Source organism: Vanessa tameamea, chromosome 27 (assembly GCF_037043105.1).
Source record: "Vanessa tameamea isolate UH-Manoa-2023 chromosome 27, ilVanTame1 primary haplotype, whole genome shotgun sequence".
Lineage (NCBI taxonomy): Eukaryota > Metazoa > Arthropoda > Insecta > Lepidoptera > Nymphalidae > Vanessa > Vanessa tameamea.
In genome coordinates, this window is record NC_087335.1 from 6,402,347 (window position 1) to 6,424,527 (window position 22,181).

At 34.4% G+C, this 22,181-nt stretch overlaps 1 protein-coding gene across 2 annotated transcripts in view; it reads left to right on the forward strand.

Annotated features, from left to right (window-relative positions):
• LOC113392047 (uncharacterized protein) overlaps positions 1 to 22,181 on the forward strand; it is a 107,803-nt gene that overhangs the window by 77,542 nt on the left and 8,080 nt on the right. For both annotated transcript variants that reach the window (XM_026628278.2, XM_026628279.2), the window contains one exon: positions 8,654 to 8,684. In XM_026628278.2, coding sequence (XP_026484063.2) covers positions 8,654 to 8,684 — 31 coding nt within the window. The remainder of the gene's footprint in view (positions 1 to 8,653; positions 8,685 to 22,181) is intronic.

Here is a 22,181-nt window from a genome sequence, read left to right on the forward strand (position 1 = left end):
TATACTAGCGGAACGTGCGGCTTTACCCGCGCAAAATGTATAAAACATTACCTTTAGCACACAAACCGTCACCCCCATTTTAACCCCTCAAGGGGTCACTTAAACAATGTAGACTTTTTCCTTCCTGAAGAGGTACAGACAGACTTACTTTCGCAGTTATAATATTAGTATATATGTAATAATTTAGGTATTATATTGGACCCGGTTATTTACCTCCCGAGATCCTGACTAGGCATATACATTTTTTTAATATATTCGTTTGTCTATCTGTTGCTCTACATTCCTGTGTATTATTGTCAGGCTCGTTAGGACGCGGCATCGCTCGAATTTTAGGAGTTGGTTCTCAGTTGTTAGGCAATTAAAAGTAGCCTTTGTCCCACGATTGCTTCATACCGAATTTCATCAAATTCGTTCAGTGGAATGCGCAACCGACAGACAGAGTTACTTTCGCACTCATAATATTAGGATTGATTAGTAACCGTACGCCGGAAGGCTATGTTAAAGTAGGGTCTACGCCGCGGGACTCTGTAGTAGTCTATAGTAGACGGAGAATTCAATAATGACAATCATACAATCAATAAGGATATTAGAGTTTTTTAAAAAAAGAACTAAAGTGTTCCATTCTCGAACAAAAGTTAAGCTAATCGAACGTGGATTGGTCGATATATTTGTCAGGAATATCAGGATTGGTTGATTTTCACAGCAATTAATTCACGTTCACTTTAATTTGTATCTATTCGGATATTGCGATTCTATATTCAATTTTTGTAAATTACAACGACGAGCATAAGTCATTTAGTGATATTTTATCAAATTGCTAAGTCGTTGTTTGGGAAGTTTATTCCTGATTTTTTTTTAATGATATAGAAAGTCGAATATGGGCCACCAAATGGTAAATGGTCACCACCATCTATTCTATACATCGCCAGTACGTCACCAACCATGGGAACATGTTACGTCTCTTGTGCCTGTAGTTAAATTATTTTTGATCATAAGTATTTGTATATTATTAACAAAAGAACTACTATCAGAAACATTTGATACTGATAATAGATACATCTAGATAGGAAGATATTATCTCCTAGACGTTATTCTTGTGACGTCACAAGTACGTACTGTAGTTCATATTTTGATTCGATTTAATGGTAAATGCACGTAAATACTATTTTTTTTGGTATAGGTTGGCGGACGAACATATGGGCCACCTGATGGTAAGTGGTTACCACCGCCCATAGACAATGGCGCTGTAAATTATAAACCTTGGGAGCTAAGATGTAATGTCCCTTGTACCTGTAGTTACACTGGCTCACTCACCCTTCAAATTGAAACACAACTATACTGAATACGGTTGGTTGGCAGTAGAATATCTGATGAGTGGGTGGTACCTACCGAGACGGGCTTGCACAAAGCTCAACCACCAAGTAATATAATTTTTAACTATTTATTTAGCATACGAATAATAGGATGGTCTATTAAATTATCGTTATGAAAAGGTACCATAACTTACGGATTAAAAGGCTACCAATAACGGACAGTATGATAAATCTATGAAGATGTCAGAATTGTCAGATACTACAGTTTCAATAAAAACTCTTAGTACATAATTTAGACACTTCTACGGGTACCAAAATCTGAGCACGAATCGTTCGTTTTTATGCTCAATATTTAGCGTCACAGCTAACAACTAGTATTTAATAATAATAGATAGGAAGAATTAGAGATCCCTACGTAGGAAGATAACTCTGTTCCTTTGTCCGGCGATTACGTATCTTGGAGGTCAGTTGTAAAATGTTCCGTGTATTGCAATCTAGCTGGACCTGTCGCTTTACTCGCGCGAACTTGACGTTGAAACCTTACCTATTATAGCACACAAACCGTCACCCTCATTTGAACCCCTCGAGGGGGGGAGTTGAATTAGAAGAAGGAGCCTATTTCCTTTCCTGGAACTCAAACTATCTGACTACGAAATTTCATCTAAATCGGTTCAGCGGTCTAAGCGGCTAAGGTAACAGACAGAGTTACTTTCGTATTTATAATATTAACATGAATGTAGATTAATATTCATCACGGAATCAAAAAATGAACAGTGAAAATGTCTTACTGCTGTAAAAGGGCTTTCTCCCTTGGCAGAAGGTTTCCACCTAATTACAACACGTTTTTGGTGGTGGTACCACTTGTCATATATTAATGTAAACAACATATACTTAGTATTGTTGCGTTCTGGTTTGAAGAGTGAGTGATTCAGTGTAACTACAACCACAAGGGGCATAACAAATCAGTTCCTAAGGTTGGCGACGCATTGGTCACGCATTGGTGATGCATTGGTGATGCATTGGTGATGCATTGGTGATACGAGGAACGATTATTATTTGTTGCAATACCAATGTATATTGGCAGTGACCACATACCTTCAGAGCTATCTGGTATCCATTTGCCAGTCCACCTACGTACGACATAAACAAACGCGGTTCCAAATACAAGCTGTTTATTTAAATACACATGTGGTAGAATAATAAAGCAAGTTACCATACTATGTTTTCCTTAACCGCTGAGCACGAGATGAATTGTAAGTGCAGATTAAACACATGAAAACTATGATGTAATTTCACGTGTACTAACCATTAGGGCAAGTTAGCTCACAAAGTAAAAAAAAACGGATTTTTCGGGACTTCAGCGGAGGCTTAATCGTGGTACATATGATGTCGCTTTTTTTCAATGATACTATCGATATATATATCTATTTAGTATAGGTTAGGGACGACGTTGGTTATATATACATACTTTGTATATGATATATAGGTAGGCGGACGAGCAAATGAGCCGCCTCATGGTAAGTAGTCACAACCGCCCATAGACAATATTCCTTACATAACCAATGCGCCACCAACCTTGGGAACTAAGATGTTATGTCCCTTGTGCCAGTAGTTACACTGGCACTCACCCTTCAAACCGGAAACCAATAGTTAATAATACTGAGTGTTGCTGTTTAACGTTAAAATCTATGATGATTGGGTGTTTGATATTCCGACAGGTTGGCACGAAGCTCTACCACCAAGTACCTAGGTCTTTAATATAAATTATACGTTCAAAATAATCGAAATCCTATGACACCCTCAGGTTGACAATGTTTTAATACTCTTTTGTTGTAACAATATATATACAAACAAACCGTCACTAGCATTGTATCAGATTGCTATAATGGACCTAATTATTATGAAATTTGACCCTTATTGTCCTATATCTCAATAACAATTATAAGAAAAGTGTACTTTATCTTTAAAGTAATAAAGTCGTTTTTCTAATGAATATCAATCCATTGTTCACTTGGTATCGACCTAGTATTTGTAATCATCACAAGTACCTCTATATGACACATTTATGACACACAATCAGGACGGCCTTAGAAATACAAACTATGCTATATATTATACAGCGTGATTAAATTAGTTTTAAAATGTTTCCGATATAATTCAGATAGATTTTCATCTGATATCGGTGGATACGCTTTGAACCTGACGCGACAATTTTTAGACAACCCCGTAGGTTATTCTATTTGATGACTTGTTTTATAACAGAGAGGTCCCATGGTTAGGAAACGTGAAGTTTGTCGTGATGGTAAGTGGTCACCACCGCTCATAGCCATTGACACTGTAAGGAATAAAACTATTTCAAACTGGAGAAATTCTCCCCTGTTTAGCTATAGAATGGGGTCTACCTATCCAGGCGGGCTCGCACAAAACTTTATCAGCAAGTAAATCAACTCCAACAGTTTCACTTTTACTTTTTTAAATTTGATGAGGCAATGATCTTTAGTATAAGTCATCATTCTATTGCAATACTTAAATAGATGTCTATATGATTATTATAAATATCTAACCGAATACGAAGCCACAACCTTCAGCTTTAAAAGCGAGTTCATTGCCGCAGTGCAAATCGGATATAATAAAAACATTTTTTATTTTTAAAATAAAAATGTTGTCATCGCGTCTTTGTTTAAATTTAAAAAGTACATTACATATGTAAATAATATTAATAAATTAACTTTTTAAGTGGTGTACTTAAAATTGTAATTGATTACGATAATCCCAGAACGTTTTTTAGTCCCAAAAAATATGTTATTAGTGGCAGAGTTTGTAAGTTTAGTAAGCAATGATATCCCGAATTCGGATCCCGACTTCGACGGTGTGAGAGGGGCCCTAAGCTAAAGAAAAACCGAGGGCCGGTCTAAAAGAAGGCACCATTAAGAAGCGCTTAATCAGAGCCCTTAAGTGGGCTCCGTACATGTTGCTTGAGTCTAAGGTTTCTCGCCATTGATCCTGCGCCTAAACTCACTCCGAGCGGAAGAGTACTGGTACATTTGCGCGCACAATTGTGATCTCCAATTGGCTAGCCTTTCGATCTTCAAAAAGAGAGTCACATCTCTTTTAAAATTCCTTCGAAATGTATGCATATTAAATATTATACGAATGTACCTGAAGAGCGTTCCGTATAAGCACGTGTTATTACATCCGCACGGCTTGCGACAATTGTGTACACATGTTTTCACTAACACGTGTGTGTATGTGTGTGTGTGTGTTGCATTTGTCAGCGATACTGCGTTCGAGACGTTCTCTAGTTTCTATTTGTTTAAATGTCGTAAGTTTTGTGAAATTTACTATCGAGCTATATGCGTTTATATTTATTGAGATCTGTGTGTATAGTTCAAGTTTGAACGGATGTAACGTTGAAAGTGTAGCACGTGTTAAAATCAAACTGACCTATTCATGAGGGACCGCGCTTTAATTAGTACGTCTTATGTTTGAGAATGTATTTGTATAACTACTTTTTTGAATGTGTGCTAAAATGTATAAATGTGTGTCGTTGTTGTACATTTGTTTTTATAGTAGTTATCGATGTGATTGAATTATGCAATGAAGGTATATCTCTCGGATATATGGGGGTTTTAATCGAGATTAAAATTATAAATGAGAAAGTAACTCTGTCTGTTTGTCTGTCTGTCGCCCGTTCATGGTCTAAATCTCGAACGGTATTTGATAAAATTGATTATATAGCAATCTTTAACTCAAAGGTGAAACTTAGGTCTTTTTTATGTCTAAGACATGACGACTAACCACTAAAACGCAATGCAAATCCACGCGTTATAATTAGTATTTTATATTTGTGTATAATTTATAAAGCCAAGTGTTCAAATTCTGGATGCAACACTGAATCTTGTTTGTATAAATCATCTCGTTTCGGCAATGATGGCTCGCGAAGAAAGCGTCTGACGAATGATGTTCTGGTGCATTCATAAATAAGTCTATTTATAATCTCGGAGATCGAGACTCCCTTTGGGATGTTTTTAAAATAAAATTGTTATACTTACAGTGGCTTCACAATATGTATACAACAATATTACGTATATTCACAATAATATAGATGCTTTTGAAAGAAACTGTGACAATCATTGTATAATCACGAAGAGGAAAGACAAACTAATAACACGAAGTTTCCGACTTCGCTAAGCTAATTCGTCCTTCCTGGGGTTTCTATAATAAAGTCCACAGATATTGTTAACGTTGGCTATTAAATAATTTTACTAAATACAAGATTATATTAAAGATGAAAAAGCGTGGACTTAATATTTGTTGATTTCTAGATAGGATGTTTAAAAATTTAATTGTACTTTACTGACATACTCTGTAATTAAAATGGTGAGTTTCTTGCCGGTTCTTCTCGGTAGAATCTACTTTCTTAACCAATAGTAGCTATACAATTAATTCAAGACTGTTACATGACGATTCGAAAGTCCATTCATGTGCCTAATTGAATAAAGAATATTTTCATTTATGGATCGTACAATAAAGTTTGACTGTAATGTTGAATTCCGTTCAAGGAAATATTTGCCAAACAATCTTATAACCTAAGAACTGTGGGATAATTTTAATGTCCTTGCGTGCTGTTTTAATGTAGATTATGTCGTCATTTTGATATGGGTTTGTACAGTCATGGAAAGTGTACTTTTTTTGAAGACGTCGTCGTTAAAGACGTTTGTAACATACGTTTAATCCCAAGTAGTATCTAATTATGCTTTTTTTAATATATTTATGAGCTCTACGATTGTATTGATGTTTCTATATTCTTGCAAACTATCCTTTATATGTATATTAATAGTGGAACCTAAGGCTTAACCCGCACGATATCAGAAAACTTTACCTCTCCATTTAAATCTCCATTCATGTCTATATCGCACATAAATCGTCAACCCAAATTTTACCCTTGAGGGGTGAATTAAGTACAATATAAAAGTGGCCAATGCAATTCCCTGGGAGTCGAACTATCTCCGTACCAAATGTCATCTGAATTGGTTCAGCAGTTTGAGTGCGAAGAGGTTTCAGACCGAGTTACTTCCGCATTCATAATACTTATTAGTATAGATTGTAAAATATTAGTCTATGCAAGTATAGCTATAGACAACAGATAGTTTATAATTACAAGATGCTTTGTTTAATATTGTGAATGGAAATTCAATAAGAGTGGCGCCATAGATAACAATTTATCTATGATAATGTGCTTAATATAAGTGTCAGAGCACTTGTTATTACAGAAAAGAATAACATTAACAGCCTGTAAATTTCCCACTGCTGGGCTAAAACCTCTTCCCCTTTGAGGAGAAGGTTTTGAGCATATTCCACCACGCTACTCCGATGCGGTTTGTTGGATACAAATGTGGCAGAATTTCGTTGAAATTAGGTAAATGCAGGTTTCCTCACGATGTTTTCTTTCACTGCTGACCACGAGATGAATTGTAAACACAAATTAAGCACATGAAAATTCAGTGTTGCTTGCCTGGGTTATACGCAATCATCGGTTAGGATGCACGCCTTCTAACCACTGTGTCATCTCGGCTAGAAATTAATAAAGCCAATTATTTTTTATCTATGCGAGTTTCACAGAAGTAGAACTCTTTTGGAAGCCGATCTTTTTAACTGCGCGTAAAGTCAAAAGACGCAAATTCGATCCTGACCCCTTGACTATTCTCGTATCCATTTCTAAACCACGATTAACGCTTAACTGGAGTGGAAAATTAGATAATTAATTAGTGAATAACATACATACACATACAACATACTTTGTGCTAATATAATATGTATTATAATAAGCTTTAAATCAAATATTAATCAATTGAGAGGGATCTAGGACTAAAACGTCATAAGAGACAATAAGTTTCTGTAATGATTAGTACATTTGGTGATTAGAACATATTTACATAAAAAAAAAAAAAAAATTGTTTCATATCCATATTCATAGTACACTCATACTTTAATCCTAATCTATATTAATATTATAAATTCAAAAGTGACTCTGTCTGTCTGTCTGTTGATATTTCACAGACAAACAACTGAATCGAATTTGATAAAATTTGATATGATATAAACTTGAACCCTAAGGAGGGTCCTATAGGTCCCACAGGCTACTTTTTTATTTCTAACACCTGACGACCAAACCCTAAAAAGCGAGCGACACCACGGGCTACAAGTAGTAAATAATATATTAATATATCAAAAATGTATTATAAGTCTTCTATAAATTTAACGTCTATATATAACTCTACGTTAAATCTGTCGATCAAATACGGCTATTCAGTAATAAATTATTTGAAATAGTTTTTATTTAGAATGTTCAGCTCGCGAGTTTCATAAGTCATATCAGTTATATTTTTGAATGAAAGATGAATAAAGAATCAGTGATGGATAAAAAGAAAAAGAACGGATCACTTATGTGTTGGTACGTATGTTATATATGAAAAGAAATATGTAAATATATAAATATAATTGTACACCTTTCATAATTTCCATGCATGTCTAAATTCTAGATATATAACTCAAACGAAAACATTACTATAAGTTTGATTTATGTATCTAGAATTCTAGATAGTGTCGCTCTAGAAAAGAACGAAAACAAACGAACGAACGAACCAACTGTATCTTGGTGTGAGTGACAGCTATCTTGACACCCGTCAAACGTCACACAGCTTTATTGGTGTGCGTGTACTTAGTGGACAACTTGGACACAATTTCGACGCGTTTTCGGCTTTTAAAGTATGTTTGGACCAGTGGCGTAGTTAGATGGGCAAGGGCCCCGGTGCATAGATAAAGAATCGGGTCCTCACCCCCTCTATAACTTATATTGCCCTTCAAAATTATAGATAGGATTAAGAATAGGATACAGTGAATTTTACTTATCATTAATAAGCTAAATCCATACGTCATCTCTATTTAAAGCTCTTTTAAAAGCTTAGGTTAGAGGGCCCCCTGAGCTCCGGGGCCCTGATGCACTGCACCCCCTGGCCCTACGATAGCTACGCCGCTGGCTTAGAAACAGATTAATAGTAACATTGTATTTGATGAATGAAGTATATTATTGTATATGGTCCGGAATGTTCTATAATTGTTTTTTTTTTTTCCACAGAATTACAATAATTCCCTGCTGCTGTCGTATCTTATTTATATTTTTTTATTTTAATGTAGCATTTGATTTGTTTTAAAGGAAATTTGAATTTAGAATAAAGTTTGCTACATTTTTTTCTTATTAAATTCCTAATTGATTATAAATTTATACTATATGGTTTGTTGATTGTTCAAGTATTTTAATATTTATATTTCTTTTCCAGTTCTGGGTTTATGTCGTCGTCGATTGAGGAGGTGAGTTGATTTTTATTTCTATTAAAAATTAACAGCACGAAAATGGTTTTTAATATACATATGTTACTTTCAAGATTAATATGTGTTAAGTCTCAAGCACTTTAATACTTGATGCTTGCCCTGGTTTGAATGCGATGCTTGATTGAATGATTTCATTTAAGTAAACGCGTCCCACCAGACCAGAGAATAGTTAGATAATATGTTCACGAAGGCGCAACACTACACGTTAAATTACAGGCGTTAATTAGTATAATATAATAAAAATATAATCTAATTTGTATTTTTTTTTGCTATCTCTACTCGTCGTCTCACGCACACCAAGACATCTTTTAAGTACGAGCGTCACTCACACTAATGCTCTCATACATACGATAGTAATTTCACGTAGAGGTGCGCGCCGTCGTGAGTGAATAGATTTATAGTATTTAGATACTAGAAGAATATATGATTCATATCCTCTTTTTATAATATAAGCTTTACAATGTAGTTCTTTAAGTTCCGTTTTTGTCATTTATAAAAGTATCATTTTAAAACTGATCTCTTTCTGATTTCGAATAACGACCAGTCTTAACGGAGACCTAGGTAGGAGATATTACCGTGGTCGAGTGTTCGCGTAATTATAGGTGGACTCCTTATTCCCTTATTTCGATGGGACAGCTATCCGTATGGAATGGAGAGGATTCAGACATAGGACTAGTGGAATTACTTGCTTTCCGAGGTTCGGGATGTTTTTTTTTTTTTTATGTTGTCCGTGTCATTGTTATATTGTATTTAAAGGAACGTAATTGTCCTACGCGGCTCCTGAACGATAACGACGATAGCTTCACTATCGCAAACGCGCCATTAGTAGTAGGGAAAACCACCACACTATACAACTCACACTCACAGCGTTTCCGCCGGCGGAAACGAGGACCCAGATTAGCGACGTCACGGAGGCGGCCGTGACGTCAGTAAATTCTTTCAATGCTTAAATTCACACCCCACCGACTACGTTCTGAGCGATCTCATAGGAGACACCCTCAGGACGAACGTCACTCTCGAGCCCAAAAGGGTTCACCTTAAGGCAGAGTTTTAGCACTCGCCCCAACGTTCGGTGACGCTGTAAAGGCCAGTAGGGCCAACAGCAATACACATATACAGATTTAAAAAAAAATCCTACGCGGCTTACTTAGTAGAGTGACGTGGCAGGAATCGTCACGTAAGGATAAAGCGTTATGGCCCCGCCAGGCGACTTTCCCTCCCTTTCTCTCTATATCTTTATTTTTTATACGGTTTTATTTCATATCATTTAAACTTTATTTTTGACATTGCTATAAATCACACGATGTATAAAAAAATCTTGTCATTTAATAAATTGGTCTCAAACATTAAGTTATTTGGTTGTTTGTTAGTTAAAAGATATTAATTTAATAATATGTAGCGAAATCAACTTCGCTCCAACCGGGTGTCCCAAGACAGCTCTCTCTTTGTGCCTTCATTTTATTGCTCGGCAACATCACAGTCTAAATTACAGGATTGCACGGGTTGATTAACACAGTCCTCGCCTCGCCTATATAGCGCCTCCTGGCTATTTCTGTTTATATCGAATATTTGTAAATAATATAATTCCCAAAAAAAAGACCCGCTGAGGTGTTCTCAGGTCAGGGTTAATATTTAGTATCTTTTCCGCACCGGTGTTAATGTTTAATTTGACAATCAATAAGTAAGTGCAATGCTTCTGTAAAGAAGTTTGAGTTTGAGTCGAGGTCCAAACATAGGCTCAATACTTAAATTTGGTGGATCCAAGGTTTGAATTCAGTACCTCTATACCTCTATACCTACAGAATTAACGAGGCAGTACCGAAGTTATTAATAAATCAATAGGTATTAAGAACGCGCATCTCAAGAGTCCATTGATGTCAATTAATTCCAGGAAACACCTTACACGGTCTTGTAAAGGAAATTCAAAGCATCCGTGTACGAAGGAAACCATTCATCTATTCATGGTCTCGAAATAGACCGACAAATTGATTTTATTATTAGTTATTATAAACTTGGGTGGCGAGAGATTTAGAAAGGATGCATTATTGAGTTGGAATCAAGACAAATATTTGTTTAATAAGCAGTAGTAATGGAAAATATCTAATTAATATTAGTAACTGAGCTTACGATGAGAGAGCGCAGACGTGAATCTTAACCGGTGATTCCGAGTTCAAACCCGAGGCAAGTACCAGTGAATTAATGAGCTGATTTTATGACTCGGCGGTGAAGGAAAATATCGTTAGGGAACCTACACGTCGTGTATGAGAATCTGCCATCCACCAACAAGCATTGGAGCATTGTGGTGGAGTAAGCTCCTAACCTTCTCCTGTAAAGAGAGAGTTCTTTGCCAAACTTTGCCCAACGTTTTTACATTGAGGTCTTAAATTAATTATCGATTTTTTGCAAAAAAAAAGAAGTAGCCAATACGAGTTATCATTTGATAGAAAACACGACATAGTTCAATCGTTGGAAATAAACCAGATTTGATCGAGATTTCTTTTGTTCCGGCGATGATAGATGAGTAACTACTCCACTTCGCGATCGTCTGTTAAATAAGGCCAATTTCACTAAAAAAATGTCACCATTCGCAATCGAATCGAAAGGTAATCGTTGCCGTTCAGCCGTTATCCTATTCTCCTAAAGATTAAATTTAGGTTATTTATGTGAGGGGAAGTCGAAGTTGCATCGGAATAGATTCGATTTCGTATCGTATTCGTTATATGATAGGTAACGGATGATTTCGGGTTCAAACCCAGGCAGGCACCACTGAATTTTCATGTGCTTAATTTGTGTTTATAATTCATCTCGTGCTCGGCGGTGAAGGAAAACATCGTGAGGAAACCTGCATGTGTCTAATTTCAACGAAATTCTGCCACATGTGTATTCCACCAACCCGCATTGAAGCAGCGTGGTGGAATATGCTCCATACCTTCTCCTCAAGGGGAGAGGAGGCCTTAGTCCAGCAGTGGGAAATTTACAGACTGTTTATGTTATGTCGTATTCGTTATATGTTAGTTGAATTAAAATGTCAATATGTCTTGACCCCTTGGGCTATTGTCGTCCTAACACAAGTGATAAGCTTAAAAGGTAGGGTAAATATGAATATGTACTACTAAATATATTTAAATAATTTAATAATTTCGTGTTATATTCGAACCACGAAACCATAGCAGTTCATGAGCTTACGTTATGTTAACGTGATGTAGAATTGCGTTAAACATTCTTATTTACATTGAGCGTCGCGTTATCAGCACGCGTTATCAGTTATCAGTACGTATTTTTAGTATTCACACATGCACTACCTTTGTTCCGCGTTATCACAGCAACTTCAAACATTAATTACTTCAACTGAAACTATTTAGTGTTAATGATTGAGTCATTTTTATTATATTTATGTTTTAAAATTTGTTAAGTTGAAATAAAATTTGTTATTAAAATTGTTTACGATTTTTTTTTTTAATTACTATGTGAATTAATTTGCGTATTCGAGTTTATGTCGAATATTATGTGAGTTTCTGTAGTTATTTCCTTTAATTGGTAGTTGTGTTTTTTGCAAGCCCTTCTATATTAGACATTCTACTGGCAAACAGTAGTACTAAGTATTGCTGTATTCGGACCCAGAGGTCATAACATCCCAAGGTGTGATATAAGGAATGGTTAATATTTCTTACGCTGCCAATGTAAGGGCAGTTATGGCGACTTACCATCAGGTAGCGCTACAGCTCGTCCGCCTACCTACTATGTTAAAAAAATATATCTGGATTTAACTAGTTAAATGAACCACTATAAAATATTGATATACTAAAAAAAATATATGGACCCAATTTGAATCGTCATTAAAAAAAAACTAATTGCTTCATTTAAATTTGTTTCTTTCTAAAAATTTGCAATTTGAAAATATAATTTTCTGAAACTGTTTAAAAATGGAAGTCAATACACGTGCTCGTAATTTAGTTAGTTTCAAAAACGTAACATATACTTTACCTCACGCGGCCAATGAAATTTCACTTCAAAATTCAGCAAAAAGAACGCTTATATTTAAAATTGGAATGCACTAAAATACATGATGGATCGTTCATAAAATCAAAGTACATCCCGAATACATCACCGGCACGTCAAAGAGTATTAATCAAAAGCAATCTAGTTACCATTACAAAAACTAAAAAATAACCTATTAAAAGATGGCTATGGACGTAAACATTAATACGCTTAAACATTAATCGGTGTCTGCCCACGATTTCAGAAAACTAAAATTAACTTTTAAATTATTCGTAGTGTCAGTGTAAAACCGGCTGGCATCGGGGCTAGTGTCAAGGTGCCATAAAAATATATTTTTAAATTAAAAAGTTGTTCCTGACGTTTCAGTTGGCGGGAAAAGTTTCGGTTGAAACGACGTGTTTTTTTTTTAAGTACGATAACAAGTGGCCGGAGTGCTTTTTTTGTGGTGTAAATTATTTCTGTGATTTACTTATCGATATAAAAAAAAAATTAATTCAGTTTATAATAATGTCAAATAATAATAATAAAACTTAAAATTAAAAAAAAAAATGTATTTCCACAATAAACTTACAAAAACTTTTTTTTAATGATATAGTAATTTAATTATCTATGATTATACAAAAATAATTGTTTAATTATGGTGGTAATATTTATAACCAAATTCCGGCTTCCGAAAGATTAAACAAACAATAATTCCTCCATCTTTATTGAGTTTCGCCGTGTAGAAACTTGTAAACATTTTCATGCGTCAGTTCGATGAATTAAATAATACCAATTTAAAGAATGTTACATTAATACGACAAAAATATATAAGATATGTATTTAAAGAACACTCGCTCAAGCATTTTAAATGATATTATTACGCTTTTGTTTTACGCGAATAAATAAAAAACAATACTGAAAACTTGAGTATCTATTAAATTAATTGCGTTATAAATATTATACTGCAGTTAAATATATATACATATATTTTAATAATAATTAATTTAATAAAATTATGAATTATAGTCATGACGACTATTGTCGTCGACTTTAGATTTTTCTCAGAGTAATAATTATATTTATTAATAGGTAAAGATAAAAATATCTGCGAAAGCTCTATATATATGTTACTGTAAAAGCTCGAACTTAAGTAAATCTTAAGATTTTCCAATAAAACTTAAAATTTACCGACATGAGTTGGTAAATGTAAGTATTTATTATAAAGGGACGAGTTTTACCATTTCAACGTAACCTAACCTAACATGTAAATCCTAAGATTTACCAAGTGAATGATGGTAAAAATTCGAAACCCAAAGTTTTATGGACACTTACCATTCATAATCAGTAAATCTTAGGTTTTACTGAAAAATCTTAAGATTTACCGTAGTTCGAGCTTTTACAGTAACACATATAAGAATACATTACTTTAGGAATGATATATACTCTTCGCAAAATCGGTATTGTATAACGAATACAATAAACCGTTACTCAGTGGAAGGCGTTTAATCATATTGTCTGGTAGATTATTAGTACGATGGTTTTGGCAATGACCTTCGGCCAACTCTTCACTTTGCCATACCGTAGTATTAAATTTATTACACGGTTATTATATTGGCGCCAAATAGATGCTATACAGACCAATGTTGTTGCATTTAATAATATCAAGTTATAAACAAATAATTTAATAGCTGCTGTTTTGACATTTTTGCAATATAAAGTATTGCAAAAATAGCAAATCTTGATACTTTTTAGATTTTTTTTTTAAATTTCTTTAAGGATTTGTAACATTGTCCGAAGAAAACCTGACTTTAGTTGTTTTACATTTGAATTACAAAACACACGAAATAACACTTTACTTTAAATATTCGCTTGGTTTGATAACGTTTCATAGTTCACCTGTATCTACTGGTTAATGTTATAGCTGTATAGATAAAAAAGTCGAATAGTGGATCTCGATTACAATAAAATGAAATAATTTCGAAAAGTATACTCTATAGATGTTAGATTACGTTATCTCAATGAACCTAATCAGGTATGTAGAAATTACCTGTCAAAAATAGTGTCCATGGGTTTGTGACAGCGTGTAATGTATGGAATGTTACTTGGTCGGGCCTGACGTTAGCTCTCCAAGTTTACGTGCACGTAAACGGTAGAAGAAATCAATATTCGACAACATTTACGTAAATTTAAACCCGTCTCAATACGCATATTTGCGTCTCAAGCGTGTTACGGCTCACGTGACGCTTTTAAGCGACTGACATTAAAAACTTTTTCTGATATTTAATATCATATCATATAATTTAAGTATACTGACTGTAAAATCAGTATTTATTCTTTTGCACGCTCACAAACTTTCTTTCTGGAACTTTCTAAGGTTGAATGGTAGAGAATGCTTTTAGTATTGAAACCTAAAAATCTTAAACCTAAACTAAACCTAAGCTGAACCTTTTTTACAAGATATATTTCGCGCTGTGCAATAAAGTATAAATAATTATAAACAATTTCAGTACAAACTGCATAACCGCATGACTTAATTCTAACCTGACTTCTGAAACTGCCTGTTTTAGTTTAAATTAAAACAACCTAGACGTCTGAACAGAGGCTAAATTCTACGAACATGGTCACTATCCCAATCGAATCGAAATATAAATATTGTCTTTAGCAGTTTTCCAATCTAGATTGGCGTAGACGCCGTTTAAAACAAAGTCGTTTCCCGCCGTCTGTAAGCTTAGATCTTTTAAAATGCGCCACGGATTTTAATGCGGTTGCGGTTTTCATTAATAAACAGAGCGATTCAAGAGGTATGTATGTATGTATAATGCTTGGATGTTGTGTTAGAGAAAAGCCGATAATTTCAACTTTCCTAGCCGAAATAAAAAAGAACTTTACGTTTTGTGTTTCTTCTACAATCTTCAAAAGTTTTGAATGTTACTGTTACTTTATACATATTAGTATGTCACTGTATATTCGTATAATAATTGTATAACGTCATCGGAAGAGACTAGCGTCTGAGACAGGCTCGGCCTAGTTCAGGCGCTTGTACTCATAGAATAAGTACATACAAATTGTAACATTATCCATAAGGTATGATACATCCATGTACATTATTTCGTTTTAGTTCCTAATAAATAAATAAATAAAATATACACTTATTGTACCGGTGTGAACAAAAATCCAGTTGCGTTTCGATAGATGACTGACATGCTCTGTAATAAAAATGGTTTAATATCTACATATTGAGTTTCTTGCCGGTTCTTTTCGGAAGAATTTACTTTCCGAACCGGTGGTAGCTTTAAAATGAATTCAACGGTGTAACATGACGATTCAAAAGTGATTTTACGAGCCTACTTGGATAAAGAACATTTCGTTTTTGATTTTGATAGAAGTTGCTTATAAATTAGTAGAATTGCCAATTCTATGATGGTACTGCGGTTGAAATGCGTCGGTAGCGTTCAGGCGTTTTGTAGTTGTACTGCGGATCTGTCTATGATGATTGCAAGCTATAGTAGATATATACGAACACACGAATTTCGTCCAAACAAAATGAGCTAATTCCGAACAAAGGCGATTCTAGTAATAATTATTGTAAATAAGCATTATCAAATATTTGGTTCGATGAATATACTCGTACTTTGAATTGTTTCTCTAAGGGCGGTCCTTTACCGAGAGCATTCGCGTATGGTCTATACTGTAAATAGATTTTCGAATAGCTATATTAACTTTAAAAATGCTGTTACATTTAAATCACAGACAAAATCGTTTTCATTATTTGTATAGATGTAAAAAAGCCGTGGTTTCTGTAGTCAGATCCTGACCCCAGCCGTCCCCACTCCTAGCACAATCTTTAAGCATAATCGTAGGGGTAAATAGGAATATTATTAATTCCTTAAAAATAGGTATTGATATATTTTTAATATATCTATACAAAATAAATATAATATTATAATAACGAATGTTAGTAACGTATGGATGATTGTTACTCTTTCACGCAAAAACTACTGAATGGATTTTAATGAAACTTTACAATAAATACAGCTTATACATCAGAATAACACATAGGCTATAATTTATAAATACATTGTTTGAATAATACCTGACAACCAACAACTAAAACGGGAATGAAGTCGCGGTCGAAATTTATTTTATAATTTTGTAAGAAAAGTTAAATTATTGGTCCTCCTTTGTGACATAACATCAGCATAAAGATCAACCAGCTGACTAGTTATCCTTAACGCATTCCGATTTGGCAAGAAAATGAAAACTTCACACTGAACGATGAAATTTTTTATTACTTGTAACAGTGAGGAATCTTGACGTAACAATCGGAATGACCTTGAAAATGGACGTCTGACGCACCCCGCGGTAATGTTGGATCATTTAAATGTATCACTCGACATCAAAGCGTTGTAAATTATTTCAAATCGCCTCGTTTTGTTTTAAAAGAAAGCGCCATTTTTCGAACAATTTTCAAACATTCGAGAAAAACTTGAGTAGGTACTGAATTTTAGGCCAATTTTTTTTTTACTTAGAGACAAAATTAAGGTATGATCTTGGGAATGCAACGCCATCAGCGCCAAAATTTCAGGCGGTTACTGTAACATTCTTAGAGAGATGAAATCTCAATAATCATTCATTGGTAGGCTTCTATTTCCTCGTTAACGTTGGTGTACTCGGTGAAAACATCGAAGCCATGGTCAGGACATGGCAAGGAATTCCCTTTACGATATAGGCAGGCTGGGCAAACGTGCCAACTTATAGTAAATGGTCACCACCTCCCATAGACATTGGCGCTGTCAGACAGTAAAGTAGTAGTAAGTCAAAGAGTCCAGCAAGTTTTAATTAATGGCATAAAGTCTAGTACATAATATATATCGTTTTCGCTCCAACATCGGGTTTCAAGCAATGAAATTGCCATTAAAACGATGAAAATAATTTCAATTCAGTTTCGAAAATGTTAAACGATCTTTGATATCACGCATTTGGCAAGGGCGTGGGACGAATAACATTTATCTCTCACGGTAGACTGGTTGGCTGTTCACGGAGATATCACTTTGCGATATATTGATCGTTTTTTAAAACATATGCTTGAAACTTTTCGATAATCAATTATATTGTAAAAACTCAAACTAAAATTCCTTCATTCAATATAGAAGCATTACACTTACTTATTGATTGTCAATTTAAACACTACCACCGGTTCGGAAAAGAAAATACCCTGACCTGAGAAGAACCGGCGAAAGAAACTCAGCGGGTCTTCTTTTTTCAATTCTATTATTTACATCGATATTCAATATGAAAAGGAATGGCCAGGAGGCGATCGTTTCATTCCCAAGGCGTGCTATCAATCATAACAATAGGCTATTTGACTGGTTTTTAAAATACACTTTATACTATTTAGTAGAGGTTAAGGAACCCAGTAAAAGTTGTGTTTTTTTAAATTCTAGTACATATTTGCTGAAAAATATCAAATTAAAAATTCAATATTTAAATAGCGCGCGAAAACGCTACTTAGACAATATTATGGCGCTGCAATGGGGTCGGTAACGTCACGTGCCTGTATTGTAATCTGTGGCGCATATAATCCACATACATTAGGCGAACGAGGTTATCAAGCAAGTGATCATCATAAGCCGGACTAATCAGGAGCGTTTTGTGTCACGTGACAAACGTTTAAAAAAATGCATTTTTATTTATGGATTTTTGAATAAATTAATTATTATTTTCAACTTTCGTTAATAAATAACCATTTTTAATCTTATAATATATACTGATTACAATAATTGACACTTTATTTTTCGCATTGTCAAATAGTCTATTATAAATTTAACTATATAACCTTTTGCACACAAGCGTTCTTTAACATTTTTTTTACTTTGTTAACAGAGTCATTTTGCACGCTTTCTGTGCGTTACATGTACCAATGCTATGAGTATCATATATCAATTTCTCATAATTTTAAAATGTTAGGCATCGTTATTTATGTATCTAGACGCAGAGGTATTAAGTATCCTATGGGTTAAATGGGGTCATAAGCTCTCCATCACGGTATGGCACGGTATGAACAATCGATCTAGTGATGCCCCTAATAGACGGAGTGGGTACCGCTGTATTTTTAGTGGGTATGCCGGTGTACTAGGGCGCACCAAGCGTTTTAGATGCCGGCGAGTACCACGTTCTCGCCCCCCTTCATGAAGAGGAAGCTCAGAAAAATGGCATAACCTATTCGTATTCCAAATTATATCCAAATCCATCCAGTCTTTTTCCGTGATCTAGTAACTGACAAACAAACTTTACTATTTATAATATTGTCGTTATTGAAAAGGAAATAAGTTATCAAATGGGAAATTTATTACAAGATATGTTCCGTTAGTATTTTTTGTATCTAATCTTGGCCATGTTTAATATAATAGGGACTGTGTCAAACCTATTATAAAATTTGTGAATCTAACCTCCAAATTAAAAATATACTTTATTCAAGGTAGCGTTGAAGGGCATGTTTACAATTATTATGTTTACGGGAAATAACCTACATATTTACATCTTAAAATTATTTATAGAATATTATAAAGTATTAGTAATGTTGTTTCAAATTTAGCTTAAGAATAATTTTTTTTTAATAGATTAGGCTGGTAAGGACTTGTTTGTGTATGTGGCCACTTAAAGGGCCAACGTCCACAAACATTGGCACTGTAAGAAATATTAATCATCTCCAATGCGTAACCAACATTGGGAGCTATGAAGTTATATCCCTTGTGTTTTTAATTACATCGGCTCATTTACTCTTTTAAACTATTTAGTACTGCTTAGCAGTAAAATAAGTGATGGTACCTGCCTAGTCGAGTTTCGATAAAACTCTACCAATAAGTTTATTTTGAACTTGGCAAAGTTTTTAGGTTGGCACAATTTTCGTCAAATTTCTGTTCGATGTTACACAAATTCTCAAAAACACGTATGATAATATTATGTTACTTTAATCACGAGAAACACATGAAATTAACACATTAAAAATAATAATAAATTAAAACGTAATAAAACTCTATATCACAGCAATAATAACTGTTTACGTGCAAGATTTTAATTTCTATATTACAAGTATAAAATAAATTTTATGTCGCGTAGGTGTGGCGGTGACTTAAATAATTTGTACAGATTTTCGCATCTGATGTTTACGGGTTAAGCGATCGCACATTACAGAATTATAGCTGTGAAGTCCATAGCCAATGTTATTAGTGGACATTCGGATACATACCTCTATTATATAAATAGGATTTTATATGACAGCCGCGATGACAATCAGACGGCGCCATTGTGTTTTTCAAAATATAAATAAATAAAATAAATATTTCGCTTTTCAAAACATCAATAATTTAATTATATAATCGTAATGTACTTAATTCAAGTAGTCTCTTAAATAACTTTTAAATAGTCATTATACAGAACTATATTCAAAGAAAGCTTTGGCGTTATAAGGTTATCCTTACGTCTCGTATTAAAAAAAAAATCACTGATTGTATCAAAGTGATCAATGTTACTGTGGATATACCTACGCAATTGTGAGTATTCCTATTTTGTTAAAAACATCCCGAAGGAAGTCTCTTGATCCAAGATTTTAAACAGACCGGTCGAGATCTTGAATAATGACATTCATTATGTATTCGTGAAACAATGACGTTTTGAATGTCGATGAAATTACGAACAGAACTTTTTAAAGTATAATCATAGTTACATAGATAAGTTAGTTAAGAATATATTTGTAACATACATAAATATATGATAATATAAATAAATAAATATTGGACAACATCACATACATTACTCTGATCCCAATTTAAGTAGCTAAAGCACTTGTGTTATGGAAATCAGAAGTAACGACGGTACCACAAATACCCAAACCCAAGACAACATAGAAAACTAATGAACTATTTTCTACATCGACTCGGCCGGGAATCGAACCCGGGACCTCGGAGTGGCGTACCCATGAAAACCGGTGTACACACTACTCGACCACGGAGGTCGTCAAAATGAAGAACAGTAAGGCTAGTATGTAAGAAGAAACTCGAATCTCACCGCAGGACACGAGCGGGAAATGTCAGAATGTGATTATGTGTCATTGACTATAATAATTATAAAATAGATAGGATACATGTATCAAGATGGCGTATCACTGTAAGTCAGTTGTAAACATTTCACGGGTGAGATACGAAGTGAATTCTTACAGAGTCGCAATGCTGTTTGTAGTGTACGATTAAGTAGAGCTATTAGCGAATCACATGGAATTAGTATATGTAAGGTATGTTTGTCGTTAGTCCTTTGGAATAATGTAGACAGAATCTCTAATGTGCGCCAAATTTTATCTAGGTAAACAGACTCTGTAGAATAAATATAATTAATTGAGTGCTGACAGCGTTAATAGCTAATTATATTAGTTAAGCGATATATTAGTATTTAGGAAGATTCTAATGCATGCTTTCCCACGCACGTTTCCTGTAGGGTGACCGTGTTTTGCGCTCATGCCAGCTGGACACGATTCACCTGAAATTCGTTTTAAATAATCTCTAGAGAAATAATAGCTTTAAATTGTTTTCTTAAATAATAAATACATTAACACGATAAAAATAAAAGAAATATTTTAAGTTTCATTTTTTATTTATATAAAATATTTAATACAGTTGCGTAAATTGTCAGTTGCAGATTTCGAAATCTTTTGTTTAGACCTCAGGAGAAATTCCCATTAGTCGAAGTTTGGGTTATGGCAGTGTTTTCACTCCAGTGTCTCGGAAAACACGTAAAGCCGTTGGTCCAGATCTCTTTCACAGTGATGACGGATTACTATCCACTTGGATTCTTAGAGTAAATGAATAGTAGAGGAAGTTTGAAAGTGGTACCGGTAACCAAGAAGTTACGTGGATGCCGGCAGTCATGGTATGGGCATGTTATGCGGAGGAATGAGGACCATGTTGTGAGGAAGGTCTTGAGCATGGACGTGGATAGATATAGAGGAAGGGGACGACCAATGAAAAGATGGATGGATTGTGTGAAAGACGATATGGAAAGAATGTTACTTGTGAGATGACGACAGACAGAGAAGTATGGAAGAAGACATGCTGCGCCGAGCCCAAAGAAAATTGGGATAAGGGCAGGAGGATGATGATGAATAGTGCGCTACGTGTCGTGTGCAGTTCCCTTGATGAATTGGTCGCTTTGGCCGCAATCGGTCAGGGATATAAAAGTAGACTGAAGAAGTAGAATTGAGATTGTGATGCTGCTTGGAAATAAAATACAGGCATATTGAAATAACTTAATTAAATTTATAAATAATATGATATAATAACGGCACGAATAGCACATATGTGGAGCACTTATAACATTAATATATATATATACATACATATCTCCTGCACAGGTCTCTCATTTTTCGATCAGATCAGAGGGTCAAGTCTACTGACATATATCGAATACGATACGTTCCCGATTCTATTCCAATCCAAGTTCGAT